The following is a 16,844-nucleotide window of genomic DNA, read 5'->3' on the forward strand; positions in this document are numbered from 1 at the left end:
ACTCTGCAGGTCCACGCAACTGTGGGGGTTACAGATAGTGTGACATGAACCCAATATCCCGGTTGAGGCCGTCCTTGTGTGTGCGGAACTTGGCTATCAGTTTCTGCTCAGCGACTCTGCGCTGTCGTGTGTCGCGAAGGCCGCCTTGGAGAACGCTTACCTGAATATCAGAGGCCGAATGCCCGTGACCGCTGAAGTGTTCCCCAACAGGAAGAGAACAGTCTTGCCTGGTGATTGTCGAGCGGTGTTCATTCATCCGTTGTCGCAGCGTCTGCATAGTTTCCCCAATGTACCATGCCTCGGGACATCCTTTCTTGCAGCGTATCAGGTAGACAACGTTGGCCGAGTTGCAAGAGTATGTACCGTGTACCTGGTGGATGGTGTTCTCACGTGAGATGATGGCATCTGTGTCGATGATCCGGCACGTCTTGCAGAGGTTGCTGTGGCAGGGTTGTGTGGTGTCTTGGTCACTGTTCTCCTGAAGGCTGGGTAGTTTGTTGCGGACAATGGTCTGTTTGAGGTTGTGTGGTTGTTTGAAGGCAAAAAGTGGGGGTGTGGGGATGGCCTTGGCGAGATGTTCGTCTTCATCAATGACATGTTGAAGGCTCCGGAGGAGATGCCGTAGCTTCTCCGCTCCGGGGAAGTACTGGACAACGAAGGGTACTCTGTCCACTGTGTCCCGTGTTTGTCTTCTGAGGAGGTCGGTGCGGTTTTTCGCTGTGGCGCGTTGGAACTGTTGATCAATGAGTCTAGCGCCATATCCTGTTCTTATGAGGGCATCTTTCAGCGTCTGGAGGTGTCTGTTGCGATCCTCCTCATCCGAGCAGATCCTGTGTATACGGAGGGCTTGTCCGTAGGGGATGGCTTCTTTAACGTGTTTAGGGTGGAAGCTGTAGAAGTGGAGCATCGTGAGGTTATCCATGGGCTTGCGGTACAGTGAGGTGCTGAGGTGACCGTCCTTAATGGAGATGCGCGTGTCCAAGAATGCAACCAATTCCGGACCTGCAGAGTTTCACTGGCTGTCTTGTCTGGAGACAATACACATCTTTTTAGCCTGTCTTGATGCTCTCTCCACTCCCATTGTTTTGTTTCTTAAAGACTGGATTAGTTGTAAGTATTCGCATTCCAACCATTATTCATGTAAATTGAGTCTGTGTCTTTATAAGTTCTGTTTGTGAACAGAATTCCCACTCACCTGAAGAAGGGGCTTAGAGCCTCGAAAGCTTGTGTGGCTTTTGCTACCAAATAAACCTGTTGGACTTTAACCTGGTGTTGTTAAACTTCTTACTGTGTTTACCCCAGTCCAACGCCGGCATCTCCACATCATCTCTTTTAGTACCCTGGGATGCATTTCATCAGGGCCATGAGACTTGTCGACCTTTAGCCCCATTAGCTTGCCCAACACTACCTCTTTCGTGATAATGATGGTTTCTAGGTCCTCACCTGCCATAGCTTTCTTGTCATATCTCTCCACAGATACTGTCAGACCTGCTGAGTTTTTCCAGCATTTTCTGTTTTTGTGTCAGCCATTCCTGGTATTGGTTTTGTAAAGCTTCTCTGAACTGCTTCTAATGTATTTACATTCCCCACCTACCCCTACTAACCTTTCACCCTCATGCTTTTCAAGAATCTATCCACCTCTGCTTTAAAATATTCAAAGACTCTGCTTCCACCACCTTTTGAGGAAGTGTATTCCAAAAGCTCATAAGTCTCTGCGAGAAAAAATTCTTCTCATCTCTGTTTTAAATTAGTGACCCTCCTATTTGTAAATAGTGGCCCTGAGTTCTGGACTATCCCACAAGAGGAAACATCCTCTCCACATCCACTCTGTCAAGACCCCTCAAGATCTTGTATGTTTCAATCAAGTCACCTCTTAATCTTTTAAATTCCAGCAGATCCAAGCCTAGCCTGTCCAACCTTTCCCCATAAGATAACCTGCCCATTTCTGGTATTAGTCAAGTAAACGTTCTCTAACCTGCTTCTAATGCATTTACATCCTTAAATACTGTACACAGTACTCCAGATGTGGTCTCACCAATGCCTTGTTCAACTGAAGCATACTGCACTACTTTTGTATTCGATTTCCCTCAATAGACAAAAACGTTCTACTAGCTTTCCTAATTACATGCTGTATTTGCATTCTAACCTTTTGTGATTCATGAGCCTGAACACACTCAAAGGTATGCTAGCTCTCATCATTTAGATGATAACTTCTTAATTGCCACAGGCTGCAGACAGCTGGAATCTGGGGAAAAATCATGTAACCTAACAAACCGACAGTGGTAGAATTCCTGTACAAAACTTTAAAATACAGGGATAAACGATGTGAAAGAACGTTGCTGCAAAGATTTCTAAAATAATGTAATTGATTTTTGGGAATTATTTTTAATATAATTGCAATGTGATAAACTTTCAGCAAATAATACGTTGGTAGCTTGAAAGTAATGTAGCCACCAAAAAGGCATCAAATTTATTTTAATTTGGTGGCTTAGTAGCATTGGTCAGTTTGTGCATGATAAGATGTGCTGGTTAGGTGCATTGACCGTGTAAATTCTCCCTCAGTGTACCAGAACAAGCGCCCAAGTGTGGCGACTAGGGGATTTTCACAGTAACTTCATTGCAATGTGAATGTAAGCCTACTTGTGACTAATAAATAAACTTTAAACTTTAACTTGATATATTTGTGGAGATGGGAGAGGAAGAATAGTGGAGATGAGTTGGGAATGAATAATTTGATAGTTGACCTTTTACATTTGTTGGTCACTCAATCCAGCTCAATCTGATTCCGGGACTCGAGCCTTCTGTCTTTTGTAAATCCTTGCACATTTCTATTTCCGATTTAAATGTCCTATTCATGGGCAGCACAGTGGTTAGCACTAGTGCTTCACAGTGCCAGGGACCTAGGTTCAATTCCGGCTCGGGTGACTGTGTGGAGTTTGCACATACTCCCTGTGTCTGCGGGGGTTTCCTCTGGGTGCTCCGGTGTCTTCCCACACTCCAAAGATGTGCAGGTGATGTTGATGGCCATATTGAATTGACTCTTGGTGTCAGGGGGATTAACAGGGTAAATACGTGAGGTAATCGGAAATAGGGCCTGGGTGGGATTGTTATCGGTGCAGGTTCAATGGGCCAAATAGCCTCCTTCTGCTCTGTAGGGAGTCTATGATTAAAATATGTAACCTCTGTGAAGACTGCAGGAAGATTAAAAATTAACTTGACGTTCCAATGTATGATTTGATGAATTATGTAGACTTGATTGCCGTGATCGGTAGAAAAATGTCATGCCTGTATACCACATACTTGAGGCCAAATTACAAACTATTTCTTTGCAAGATGTTCATTTGTGACAAAGTGAAATAAATCCACAGAATAAGAAATGTGCTTTCATTAAAATGAAAAGCACAAAACATTTCAGCATTTGCATCTTGAACATCCTTCATCTAGACTTTGGTAAATCTAACATGGGGACTTATGCAACATGGACCTCTCCTTGTCAAGTTTGATGTAGCCGAGTGCACCAGTAATACAGTGAATGCTCTACAGTCTGCCCCTCAACCTGATAGGCATTTGAATATGGAACTGTTGATCAAGGCCAGTCTCTAACGACAGTGGTGAGAAATGGTTGCGTTCCATGTTATTGACCACTGGTGCCCAATACCTAGAATACCTTGGAGTTCCAAAACTCTGCCTAGCCAGCTTCTGGGAAAAACAAATTAGATATTAGAGATGATAAGGGCATCAACAAGTTGCATCTGTAACACCTAATTGTAAGCTACAAGTAAAATCTGCTGCTCCTATTATGTCCTTCTGAGGATCTATAATTTAGTCAATTGTGGTTCAAAACCTGTTGGGGAATCAAAAGTTTTAAAGCAGGAAGATATTTATTATTCAGTACTGCCAGAGAGAAGATTTCATGTTTGCCAATCACCGGGCTTTTGAGCTGGAGAGCGAAGTGTAACTTTTCAGTAATGGCAACAACAATTTCATTTTAAAAACTCCAATGTCATGACCTAGCTAAACATTCCTATGAAAAAATATAATGTGGAAATATTATAGAGCAAGCTTAGGTTGGGGCCCATGCCTAGCATGTTCAGTTTGTGTCAATTTGTGAGATGTTGCTATGGACAGCAGTTGGGTTGAAATACATTAGTCTCTTTTCTTCCAAGTAATACGGACAGAATAATTTATTTTCTTCAATCTGGACTTGTTTCATAGAGCCATAAATTATTGAGCACAGAAGGAGGCCAATGGCCCATTCTGCGTGTGCCTGCTCTTTAGTGCAACTGTCCCATTAATCCAATTTTCCTGCTCCTTCCTCATAATCCTGTAAGTATTTTCTCTTCAAGTATTTATCCAAGGTGAATGTTACTGTTGAACCTGCTTCCTGCACCCTTTCAGCAGTGTGTTCTAGATCAGAGCATCTATCCCTGTGTTTAAAAAAGAGTTTCCTCATGTCACCGTTGGTTCTTTTGTCAATCATCATAAATCTGTTTCCTCTGGTTGCTGACACTTTTGTCACTGGAAATAGCTCTTCCTTATTTATTCGTCTAAGCCAATACTGACTTTAAACACTTCTATGAAATCTCTGCTTTAACTTTCTCTACTGAAAGGAGACCCTATAACCTAAGACCCTTGTTCCCAGGTACTATTCATGGAGTCATCACAGCTTTGAAGGAGGCCATTTAGTCTTTTGAGTGCAATCTAGCTGCTCTAACCCAATGATCTTGCAAGTTTTTGTCTCTCAGATGTCCATCCAGTTTCTTTTTGAAATCATTGATCATTTCCAGTTTCACCACCCTGGTGTGGAGATGCCAGTGTTGGACTGGGGTGGGCACAGTAAGAAGTCTCATAACACCAGATTAAAGTCCAACAGGTTTATTTGGTAGCACGAGTTTTCACAGCGCTGCTCCTTCATCAGGTGAGCCACTACCTGAGGAAGGAGCAGTGCTCTGAAAGCTCGTGCTACCAAATAAACCTGTTGGACTTTAACCTGGTATTGTGAGACTTCTTATTGTAACCACCCTGGTGAACAGCGAGTTCCACATTGTTACCATAAGATAATTGTCCCTCCCATCTCTGTGCATCTCTTGCCTAACATCTTAATTCTTTGTCCCGTAGTTTTTGTAGTAATCTGTTCTGCACTCTCTCCCAGGCACGGACAACCTTCCTGAAGTTTCAAACCCAGAATTGAAGACACTACTGCAGCTGAGACCTAATTACTATTTTCTCAGATTCCTTTATTAATGAGGCCAAGGATTCCATATAATTTTGTTAACTGCCTTCTCATCTTTGCCTACTGCTTTCAGAGATTTGTGTATGTACACCTTCGGGGGTTTCTCTTCCTGATTTCCCTTTAAAATTGTACATTTTTAAAAATATTCTTCCTACCGAAATGCTTCATGCTTCTTTGAGTTAAATCGCATCTGCCTTTTGTTTGCCCATTTTACCAGTCTATCTGTGTGCTAAAAGTATGTAATCTTATTATTTATCACATTTTTGAGTTTCTTGTCATCTTTAAACTTCAAAATTGTATATCCAAGTCCAGATCATTAATATTTATTTAAGGAGCTTCAGAAAAGCAGCTAACATAATCAAGGACCTCACGCACCCTGGACATACTCTCTTTCACCTTCTTCCATCAGGAAAAAGATACAGAAGTCTGAGAACATGTACCAACCAACTCAAGAACAGCTTCTTCCCTGCTGCCATCCGAATTGACCTATTATATATTAAGCTGATCTTTCTCTTCACTCTATCTGTAACTGCAACACTATAATCTACCCTTTCTTTCTCCCCTGTGTACTCTATGAACGGTATGTTTTTGACTGTAGAGCATGCAAGAAACAATACTTTTGACTGTATCCCAATACATGTGACAACAATTAATCAAATCAATGATCTTATTACTGAGCTCTGGGGAACACCACTATATACTTCCCTCCAGTTAGAAAAATGTTCACCAAGAATCCAGATCAAGAATTCATATACTGTATGACAGAGGGGAACAACAAAAGAAAGTACAAGTGTAGAAGAAAAGGACACTGATTTAAGTGTGTGAAAGACATATTTAGGACTAATGTGAGGAAACCATTCATGTGAGGGGTGCTCAACACACAGTGGGTGTAAAACTCATAGAATTCTTTAAGACACAGTATAATGCTATGTTGGGATTGCTGAATCTTTCTGAAAGAGCTAAAATGGCCTTCAGGATCTAATGAAAAGGAATATTTTGCACCTGCTGGAAATTTATGTTTATATATATTATCATGGTATTGATTTTTTTTAACTCTTTGAACGGAAGTAGACATCATTGCAGGGTCAGCATTTATTACTCATTGCAATTACCCTTAAAGTGGTTGTCAGGTGTCCTCTTGAACCACTGCAGGTCACATGGTAACGAAATTTCTACCCTGGTAGGGAGTTCCAGGATTTTGACCCAGCCACAATAATGGAGCTGCAATGTATTTCCAAGTCAGATTGTGGTGAACCTGGGGATGGTTGTGTGCCCATGTGCCTGCTGCCATTGTTCTTCTCAGTGGTAGAGGTTGTAGGTTTGGGAAGTGCTTTTGAAGAAACCTTAGCGAGTTATTGTAATGTATCTTGTTGATGGTATACACTGCAACCACAATGTCCTAGTGATGGAAGGTTAGAGTGAATGCTTATGATGGTGGATGGGGTGCCAATCAAGAGGCTGCTCTTCCTTGTGCAGGACAAGTAATAGGATTTTACCAAAAAGTGTCAGATAAATGAATGGCCAGTAAATCTATTTATAATGGTATTAGTTTCCGTTTCACCATTCAACTAAATTGTGGCTGATTAGCAGCTCAGCTTACACATTTATTCACCATTGATTCATTTGCCTTGGTTATTGATTTCATCATGAAGAAGGTGATGATGGGAGCAGACTTTGTCATCCTGTGGCAACACCACCGGTTGATGGACCTGAATTTCACAGATAACATCACCTTGCTGGTCGAAGAATTGCACACGGTCCAAGACAGGACTATCAGTCTTGAGAATTTTGATGCCAAGATTGGTCAATGAGAAAATTAAGACAATGACCAGGCAGCCACAAAGCCCGTCCATCACTGTCGGGTAACAGAACATCGAGGATATCAATAATTTCCCCTGCCAGGAAGCAACATCATGTGGAGATGCCGGCGTTGGACTGGGGTAAACACAGTAAGAAGTTTAACAACACCAGGTTAAAGTCCAACAGGTTTATTTGGTAGCAAAAGCCACAAGCTTTCGGAGCCTTAAGCCCCTTCTTCAGGTGAGTGGAGAAGGGGCTTAAGGCTCCGAAAGCTTGTGGCTTTTGTTACCAAATAAACCTGTTGGACTTTAACCTGGTGTTGTTAAGCTTCTTACTGAGGAAGCAACATCTCCAGGGACAGTGATGTGGAGATTGTGTCCACACAAGAATCTGCAATGCAGCAAAGGTCTTCCAATGGCTCCATGGGGTCTGGGCATTCAACACCATCAACATGACAATGATGTTATGACTTTGCATGTTCATGGTAGTAGCACTCTACACCTGCAAGACATGGAAAGAACAGGAAAGATCTCTCATAAGTTAGATGTCTTTCACTAGCATTACCTACATAAGATCCTGGACATTTTGTGGAGAGACAGCATTAAAAGCTACATTAGTCAGAGGTCAGAGGCATCAGTGGGACATCATGATTGAGAGGTGACTGAATCAGGCAGGACAAGTATTTTGCCTCCCGGTTGTACGCCTGGCAGGGTGGTAATTGAATGGACACCATGAGAAAGAAGAAGATGGGGCCAGCCAAAGAAGACTTGGCGAAGTACATTTAAGGACAACCTCCAAGAGTGGGACACCACCTGGACTGGGGCGAAAGAGATTATGATGGGCCGGTGATGGAATCTTGGTGCCCATTGTCCCACATGGGACTGGAGGAACTAAGTCTAACATCTATGTTGATGAATGAATGTTGACCAAGACACAGGGTGAACACCGAATGCCTCTAGGAATAGTCATGATATAGAGATGCGTTGGACTGGGGTAAACACAGTAAGAGTTTTAACAACACCCGGTTAAAGGGACTTTAACCTGGTGTTGTTAAAACTCTTACTCTAGGAATAGTGCTAGTGGGTCTTCAGCATCCATCTGATTAACAAGTAGATGCAGAATAATGTTTGATGTCTTATTAGGAGGACAGCATGACACAGTACACTGTTGCGAAGTTGAGTTTGTGAAGTTGGAATTTGATGTTGATAAAGATGTAAAAATTGTAAAAAAGCTAGAGGGGAAAAAAATTGCATGGTCCCTTTAAAGCTGGTGTTTGTTTCAGTGCTTGGAGGTTTAAAATGCTAAGTGTACACAGAATCCAAACTGAAACATTCAAAGGCCGGCAACAGGGTTGCTTTGGTAACAGACTTCAGGCAGTTGAATGTTATGAATTTTGCCCAATCAATTTAAAGCAGGCACTCCCAACCAGGAACCAATAACATTTGAATTTGATGGTGCTGAAAAAATCAGACCAATCCTATTGTAGGAAAATTGATAGCTCAAGTCATCACAGGTATAAAAGAGAGTGCAAGGGGGAAAAATGGGAGTTAGCAACTGCCACCTCTCAAGCCTCAAGAGGGAGAGAGCAAATGCCAGTTGCCAAGAACTAGGACTTCTCAGATCTCGACTCTGCCAGCTTTATATATATCTTAAGAGAACGCACCATTTAACCAGCGAAATGTACCAACTCAAAAAGAACTTGTAGACAGAGAAATCAACCAAAAAACTCTAGAAGGTTCCGCAAGAGATGCAACCTGGTTGTATATTTCTTTGAGAGTGACTAAATTCTATCATTACTTTCCTTGGTTAATGAATGAGTATTGTATTTATTTGAACAGCATTCCATTAGAATCTTCTTTTATCCGGTGTGTTACTTGTTTAGTTAACGCTTCCTGTTAGTTAAATAAATAAATTGTTAAGTGTTCATTTTAAAGTGAGTGTCAGGCTTTCCTGTTAGTTAACCACTAAACGTTACTGAAGAACAGTTCATACCTTCCCACACACTTTTAATTACGAGGTGAGGTATTCCTCTTTGGGGGATTCGGTGTTGGGTGTCAAGGGGGTCAATCTCCGTGCTGTAACAACACCCTCAATGTATTTATGCCTGAGTTAGGGCAAATGTTCCAATCAGCTAAGATGAAAATGTTTGCATAGAGTTTCTAACCCTTTTCTGATTGCATTTTAGTCTGTACAACCAAAAACCTGTTCCTCTGGCTTTGTGGAGTCCTGAATGTTCTTGCTTTTTTTTTAAGGAGGAAGACTATCCTGGAGCAATACAACTTTGTTTGGAATGTCAGAAAGCAGCTAGCACATTCAAACACTACAGTTGCATAAGGTAAAACTTTGATCTGTAAAATTCTCATTCGACACTTTAGATAATTCCGTTTCTCACATCATACTCTTTTTTTAACAGACTTTGAACAGTTTGCAGCATTATTGACTCTTTTGAATGAAGTGATAAACTGCAAGTAAATCTTGTAAGAACGTTTTGCTGTATCGAACTGTATCCTGAGCATCTAAAAACATTCTGTTTTAGTAGCTTTCAAACGTTTGTGTGGATAAACTGCACGAATATGCTGACATAGTTCTGTTAACTTGTGGGCCTAACTTCCAAAAGGCTGCATCAACTATTCAAAGAAAGCAGTACTGGAGTGCAAAGGGTAAAATCGTTTCCTGAAAGCACAGGACATTGATGTAGAAAATACCAAGTCAGATTGAGCAATATCTGTAGTTGTAGATCTCAGTGCTGTCTTGCTGTTATGGATGGATTTTGCAATTCCTTTCTCTGACATTAATTCTAGATAAGAGCAAGATGTTAAGCAAGATTTCCAAGCTGACATATACTTTCTTTATCTTGTAGTCTGAATAATATCACAGCAGCAAAAATTCTTTCTCATTTTTTTATAAAAAGCTTTGAAATGTCACTCTGGTTTCACACAATATTAATATCTGGTGCAACAGCTTCAGTGTTTGCTTTAAAGAAAGACTTCTTGCTCTTTGTTCAATTTTGCTGACAATACTGAAATTTGCCAATGTATCAATCTCGGATATCGGCAGGGTTAGCGGGTATAAGTCGATTGGGCAAGTGGACTACAATGGGGAGCCAGTCACAGTGTTAGTCTCAACGATGAAATCAAGAACAAAGAAAAACAAGTTGGAGGAAAAAATCTGAGGCAATATAGAGTTATTTACAGACAGGACATATGAGAGTGTAATTAGCAAAACCTATGGGATTGTGGCTAGTCCACAATTAAAGTTTTGTGTTCTGTTCTGGTCACCATACTTTAGAAAGAATGGTGCGGGTCCTTGAAAGGGTGTTTCCAGGAATGGGGGACTTTAGCTACGAGTATCAGCTGGGGTTTTTCTACTTGGAGCAAATAAAAATGAGGAGAAATTTGCCTGAGGTGTATAAGATTCTGACTGGTTTTGATGAAGGTAAACAAAGAAAAATTGTTCCCACAAGCTGATAGTAAAAGGATGAGGGAAGACAGATTTAGGATTTTGGGCAAGAGATGCAGAGAATGTGAGGAAGAACATTTTATGCAACAAGTGATAAAGACCAGGAGCTCGCTGCCCACAAGGAAGGTAGAAGCAGAGACGATCAAAGATTTCAAAAGGAAATTGGATGGGCACTTTAAGGAAATAAATTTGCAGGGATCGAGCAAGTAATGGGATTGACAGGTATGCTCTATAGAGATCTGGCAAAGACTCAATGGCCTGACTTGCCTCTTCCTGAGCATGAAGTGACTCTATGAACTTCGAATGGGAAACAAGTTGTTTGGTAGATGCCGCTGCAATACCACAAGACCAAATTTGCAATATGCTAATTGTTAAAAAGCAGTGGCCAAACAAAGTAGTCATCAAACTATTATGTTAGTGGTTATTTTATAGGTCTGGTCTGATTGTTGAAAGTTGTGGAGGGCTGGCAACAACAAAATGGAAATGGATGAAAACATCATTGGAGGAGAAAAACGTAGCGGTTTAGATTTAAAAGGTAGCTGTTTCCATGTAATGTAATTTGACAACTTTTCTTCGTTTTTCATTTGTCGAGAGAGGAAAAAAAAGGCACAGCTAACCTGTGTATTAATGAATGAATTTAATAAATGATAAAATATTTGCCAAATGGCAGTGGACAAGGATCAAGATAGTCTACTCCAATGTAATTATCAATCATACTTTGAAAATATTAAGCAAAAATCACTAAGTATCAGACAGTGTCTAAGGAGACATATCAGAGCGATGTTCAAAAATGTATCTGTTCATCAGAAATCACAGGAAATGTGACAGGATCAAAAGGATCAAATGATATGTGATCCAGTTACAACAAGCCAGAGGTGCTCAATGAGTATTTTTCCTCGGTTTTCACAGAGGAGAAGGACCTGGGTGGATGTACTGCGGGCGTGCGGTGGACTGAAAGGATTGAGTATGTGGACTTTAAGAAAGAGGTTGTGCTGGAATCTTTGAATGGCATCAAGATAGATAAGTCGCCGGGTCCAGATGGGATGTACCCCAGGTTACTGTGGGAGGCGAGGGAGGAGATTGCAGAGCCTCCGGCGATGATCTTTGCGTCGTCAATGGAGACGGGAGAGGTGCCGGAGGATTGCGGATGTGGTTCCTATTTTCAAGAAGGGGAATAGGGATAACCCAGGTAACTACCGACCGGTGAGTCTAACCTCAGTGGTTGGTAAACTGATGGAGAAGATCCTGAGGGACAGGATATATGAGCATTTAGAGAGGTTTAGTATGCTCAAGAATACGCAGCATGACTTTGTCAAGGGCAGATCGTGCCTTACGAGCCTGGTGGAGTGCTTCGAAAATGTGACTAAACACATTGACGAAGGGAAGGCAGTGGGTGTGGTTTATATGGATTTTAGCAAGGCGTTCGATAAGGTCCCCCATGCAAGGCTTCTAGAAAAAGTGAGAGGGCACGGGATCCAAGGGGCTGCTGCCCGGTGGATCCAGAACTGGCTTGCCCAAAGGAGGCAGAGAGTGGGTATAGATGGGTCTTTTTCTAAATGGAGGTCGGTCACCAGTGGTGTGCCCCAGGGATCTGTTCTGGGACCCTTGCTGTTTGTCATTTTCATAAATGACCTGGATGAGGAAGCGGAGGGATGGGTTGGTAAGTTTGCTGACGACACGAAGGTTGGTGGGGTTGTGGATAGTCTGGAGGGATGTCAGAAGTTACAGAGGGACATAGATAGGATGCAAGACTGGGCGGAGAAGTGGCAGATGGACTTCAACCCAGATAAATGCGTCGTGGTCCATTTTGGTAGGACAAATGGGATGAAGGAGTACAATATAAAGGGAAAGACTCTTAGTACTGTAGAGGATCAGAAGGACCTTGGAGTCCGGGTCCATAGGACTCTAAAATTGGCCCCGCAGGTGGAGGAGGTGGTTAAGAAGGCGTATGGTGTGCTGGCCTTTATCAATCGAGGGATTGAGTTTAGGAGTCCGGGGATAATGATGCAGCTATGTCAGACCCTCGTCAGACCCCACTTGGAGTACTGTGCTCAGTTCTGGTCGCCTCACTATAGGAAGGATGTGGAAAAGATTGAAAGGGTGCAGAGGAGATTTACAAGGATGTTGCCTGGATTGAGTGGCATGCCTTATGAGGATAGGCTGAGGGAGCTCGGTCTTTTCTCCTTGGAGAGACGAAGGATGAGAGGAGACCTAATAGAGGTGTATAAGATGTTAAGAGGCATAGATCAGGTGGACTCTCAGTGGCTTTTTTCCCAGGAAATGTCTGCTAAGAGAGGACACAGGTTTAAGGTGCTGGGGGGGTAGGTACAGGGGAGATGTTAGGGGTAAGTTTTTCACACAGAGGGTGGTGGGCGAGTGGAATCGGCTACCGTCAGTGGTGGTGGAGGCAAACTCAATAGGGTCTTTTAAGAGACTCCTGGATGAGTACATGGGACTTAATAGAATGGAGGGTTATAGGTAGGTCTAGAAGGTAGGGATGTGTTCGGCACAACTTGTGGGCCGAAGGGCCTGTTTGTGCTGTAGTTTTTCTATGTTTCTATGTTTCTAAGCCAATCAAGTGGGCTCGGTGAGCCAAATGGCCTTTTCTGATTATGGCCATGTTTGTATGGTTTCAAAATTGATATCATCTTCTGCGTTATATTGTTAACGAATAACTTGTTCCAAATTGAGCAAAGATTTCAAAGCTATTTCATTTGAAGACACAGGAAATACCAGTTTGTAGGAATGGATCTGAATTTGTGGCAAGGCTAATTTTCTTTGTGGGAACATTTCTTCGAGTTGATAGTGATTAGATTTCTTTCTCCTGTAGGACGTTGAGCTTTGTAACATTCTGTACATTTCAAATTTTATTTTAAGACAGTGCCGTGACATGAAAAATGCTGAACAAGTTAGAAATCATAGAAATCATAGAAACCCTACAGTACAGAAAGAGGCCCTTCGGCCCATCGAGTCTGCACCGACCACAATCCCACCCAGGCCCTACTCCCATATATTTTACCCACTAATCCCTCTAATCTATGCATCCCAGGACACTAAGGGGCAATTTTAGCACAGCCAATCAACCTAACCCGCACATCTTTGGATTGTGGGAGGAAACCGGAGCTCCCGGAGGAAACCCACGCAGACACGAGGAGAATGTGCAAACTCCACACAGACAGTGGCCCAAGCTGGGAATCAAACCCAGGTCCCTGGAGCTGTGAAGCAGCAGTGCTAACCACTGTGCTACTGTGCCGCCCAAGTTGCTATTTTTTTGCCATCTCCCTGCACAGGAAATCTGTTCAACTGTTTTCCTCAATCATATTATGAAGGAGATTGAACATGAAATGAGTCAAACACTTGAGATATGTTTGTATAAATATACCTAAAATACAAAGTTTGATTTGACTGTCAGGATTCGCTTTTACAGTCTCACTTTTATGCTTGTTGAAACAAATTAATTCCTTTCTATGTTTAATCCAGCAGTTAGTCTTATTAAGTTTATCTTGGAATAAACAAACTTATGCTATAAAGAACAAGGGCGGATCATTAACCAAACTACTGGAATCAGGATAGATTCATTAGATTGTAGAAAAATGTTCAAGCCACTTAACTACTTTGCCTCAAGGATCAAATAACACTTAAAATATCATGAAGAACAGTTCCTTTTAGTGGTCCACTGAAGATTTTCTGCTACTCTATTCGATTTATCAGTTTTCCAGATTTTTGGTAGTAATGATGTTGAACCTATCAATGTTTGCCATCCTTTAAAAGTAACAACTCCCGGAGTCTGCAAATCAGCAGCTCAACTGGGTTATCCAGGTGCTGCACTTCCTACAGGGTGTGCAGTTCAAGTGCTATCAGATTGCAATCAACTTGAACTGACGAAGTCTGCTCTTTGTATGTTAATTACATCTGATAAAACCCTTGAAGAAATTGCACCTTCTTGAATGAAGTGTAACTATTTTTTTTCACACTGTACTCCATTCATCATGACCACTGAAAGCCTCACTGTCCGTGAAAAGCAAAGTTTACATTTGTGGAGTGGCAAGTTGCTTTAAGATGAAATTTGTATTTTGAAAGTTTAAAAAAAACATGCTTATTATATTTCATGTGCCACCTTAATCAAATGTATATCTCAATCATTTACTCCATTTGTAAAATTTTACTACGAGTGAAAATGTCGGTGCATTTTTTGTTGTCTGTAACAATGCTTGAATGTGATTTGCTGCTTAGTCTGCTTGATGAAATCCATGCAGATCCCCTTTACTTGGTGCCAGATTGAAAATTATGTTCGGATAGGGGAAATTCATATCAAAGAACTGACTAGATCTTTGTGGGCAGCTTTCTTTGAGGTCAACAGTAGGCATTGTCACTTCATTGCTGACTCTGAAACCCAGGCAAAAGGATTTGAGAAGCTTGAGCTTTTTTATGTCCTTCAATGCTATGGATGAGAGAAGATTAAACATTCAATTATATTTAGGGAAGGGATCTGCAAAAATTGTAAGCAACCTAAAAGAATGAAGGAGAGCATAGCGAAGAATAAAGTAGGGAGGGCATTAAGCCAAGGGAGTAAATAGGTTAATAGAACAGAAGCCTAAAAAGATGATTAACATGAAGTGAGACAAAAATCCTTCTGCAAATTAGTTAAAAATGCCTGTTCACCAATATACGCAGTATCTGTAACAAAACGGGAGGTGGAGGCAATTGTGCCTCGCAGATGTTGAGAAGAAACAGACATCATCATTGCTGAGACCCGGCTGTGGAAACATAAGGACTAGGAATTCACCAATTCAGGGTGTAACATGGCCCGAATTCACCCAAAACAATTCTATGTGTTGAATTCGCATGAAAACTGGAGTAATTCATGCTGGTTTTTTTCAGTGGGAATTCAGAGAAGAATCTCCCACACTCTGTGCACTGCAGAGGTCACCAGTGTGGATATAATTAAAAATCAGTGGGTGGGGCCTATTCCCACTGGAGAGGCCGGCAGCATAGCACTGAACAGACCACTGCGCATGCATTGATCTGTCAGCACCAACAATGGCGCATGCGCAGTGGCCCTGCACTGCCAGCCTCCCAATTGCTGGCCAGCTCAATCGCTGGCCAGCCTTGCAATCTCCACATTGCCAGCTCTCCGAGCCTCGCTGACCCTCCTCCCCCCCCAGCTCCCTCAGCCTGCTCTGATCGGTGGCCTCCTTCCTTCCCCCACCAATCCTGTCTGCAGAGTGACAGCGGGACCCTCCCACTCCCACCAATCACCCCACTGTGCCCCTGGGCATTGGCTCTTTGCCCCTTGGGCAGTACAAGGGGCACCCGCCCTGCTGCTCGACCCTCTGGGAGGCCCCGATTTCCCTACTTCACTCCACCGGGGTGGGCCGCTAGTTCCCCGAAAGTTGGGAACTAGTGTAATCCTCGCTGGAATGAACCACTCTGGCGGTGGGGAGGGGGGAGGGGGGCCCGGAGACCTTAGTCCTGGGCCCGCTAATCACGTTCAAATGATATTAAAATGACTGTTTAAATGGTCTTTGTGCAACCCTGCCAATCTCTGGTGTGGAGCTGACGCCGCCGGAAATCCGCCGCTGGGAGCTGCTAGCAGGACGCAAACGCGAATCCCACGAATTGGCCGACCCGAGAATTAGCGCAGCGGGATGAGAGAATCATGGCTCATATTTAGAACAGATAAAAAGTGAAAATGGGAGGTGGAGTAGCTAGATTTATTTGGGATAGCATAATAGCAGTAGAAATAAAGGATGCCGCCATCAGCAAGACAAAGGTAGACTCCATTTGCGTAGAGATAAAAGATAATAAAGCCGGAATCAAACTGATAAGTATTATCCACAGACCATATCTCAGTGAAACAGGTGGAGGAAGAAATATGCAGACAAATTAGGAAATTGAGTAAAAACGTAGAACAATAATCATGGGTGATTTCAACCACCCTATTGTTGTTTGGATAGATGTGATAGTTTAAGAGGATAAGGGAATGGAGTTCCTACGTGTACAGACTTCTTCCTAATCCAATATGTAAAAATTCCAACAAGGCAAGACATGCTACTGAATCTAATAATGGGCAATGAAACAAAACAGACCAGAGGAATAAAATAAGGGAACATCTATGCAACAATAACCAAAACATAATACACTTGAAGGTAATAGAGAAGGTCATCAACATGATGAAAATCGAATTAATAAATTGAGCAAAAGTTGTTTTGGGGGCTGAGACTAGAACTTGATAAAATAAAATGGGCAACAATATTATAATGGGCACCAATGTAGAGCAACAATGGGAAACATTTAAAATTGTGTTCAGTAGAGTGAGGAAAATATACATTCCGCTAAAAGGATAAAAAGA

General features: G+C 42.2%; 1 protein-coding gene across 1 annotated transcript in view; it reads left to right on the top strand.

Moving 5' to 3' along the window:
• The window catches only part of vps50 (VPS50 EARP/GARPII complex subunit), a 162,592-nt gene that overhangs the window by 60,063 nt on the left and 85,685 nt on the right, over positions 1-16,844 (top strand). The window contains exon 9 of the mRNA XM_078237636.1: positions 9,286-9,368. Coding sequence (XP_078093762.1) covers positions 9,286-9,368 — 83 coding nt within the window. The remainder of the gene's footprint in view (positions 1-9,285; positions 9,369-16,844) is intronic.

Source organism: Mustelus asterias, chromosome 2, assembly GCF_964213995.1.
Source record: "Mustelus asterias chromosome 2, sMusAst1.hap1.1, whole genome shotgun sequence".
In the NCBI taxonomy this organism is placed as follows: domain Eukaryota; kingdom Metazoa; phylum Chordata; class Chondrichthyes; order Carcharhiniformes; family Triakidae; genus Mustelus; species Mustelus asterias.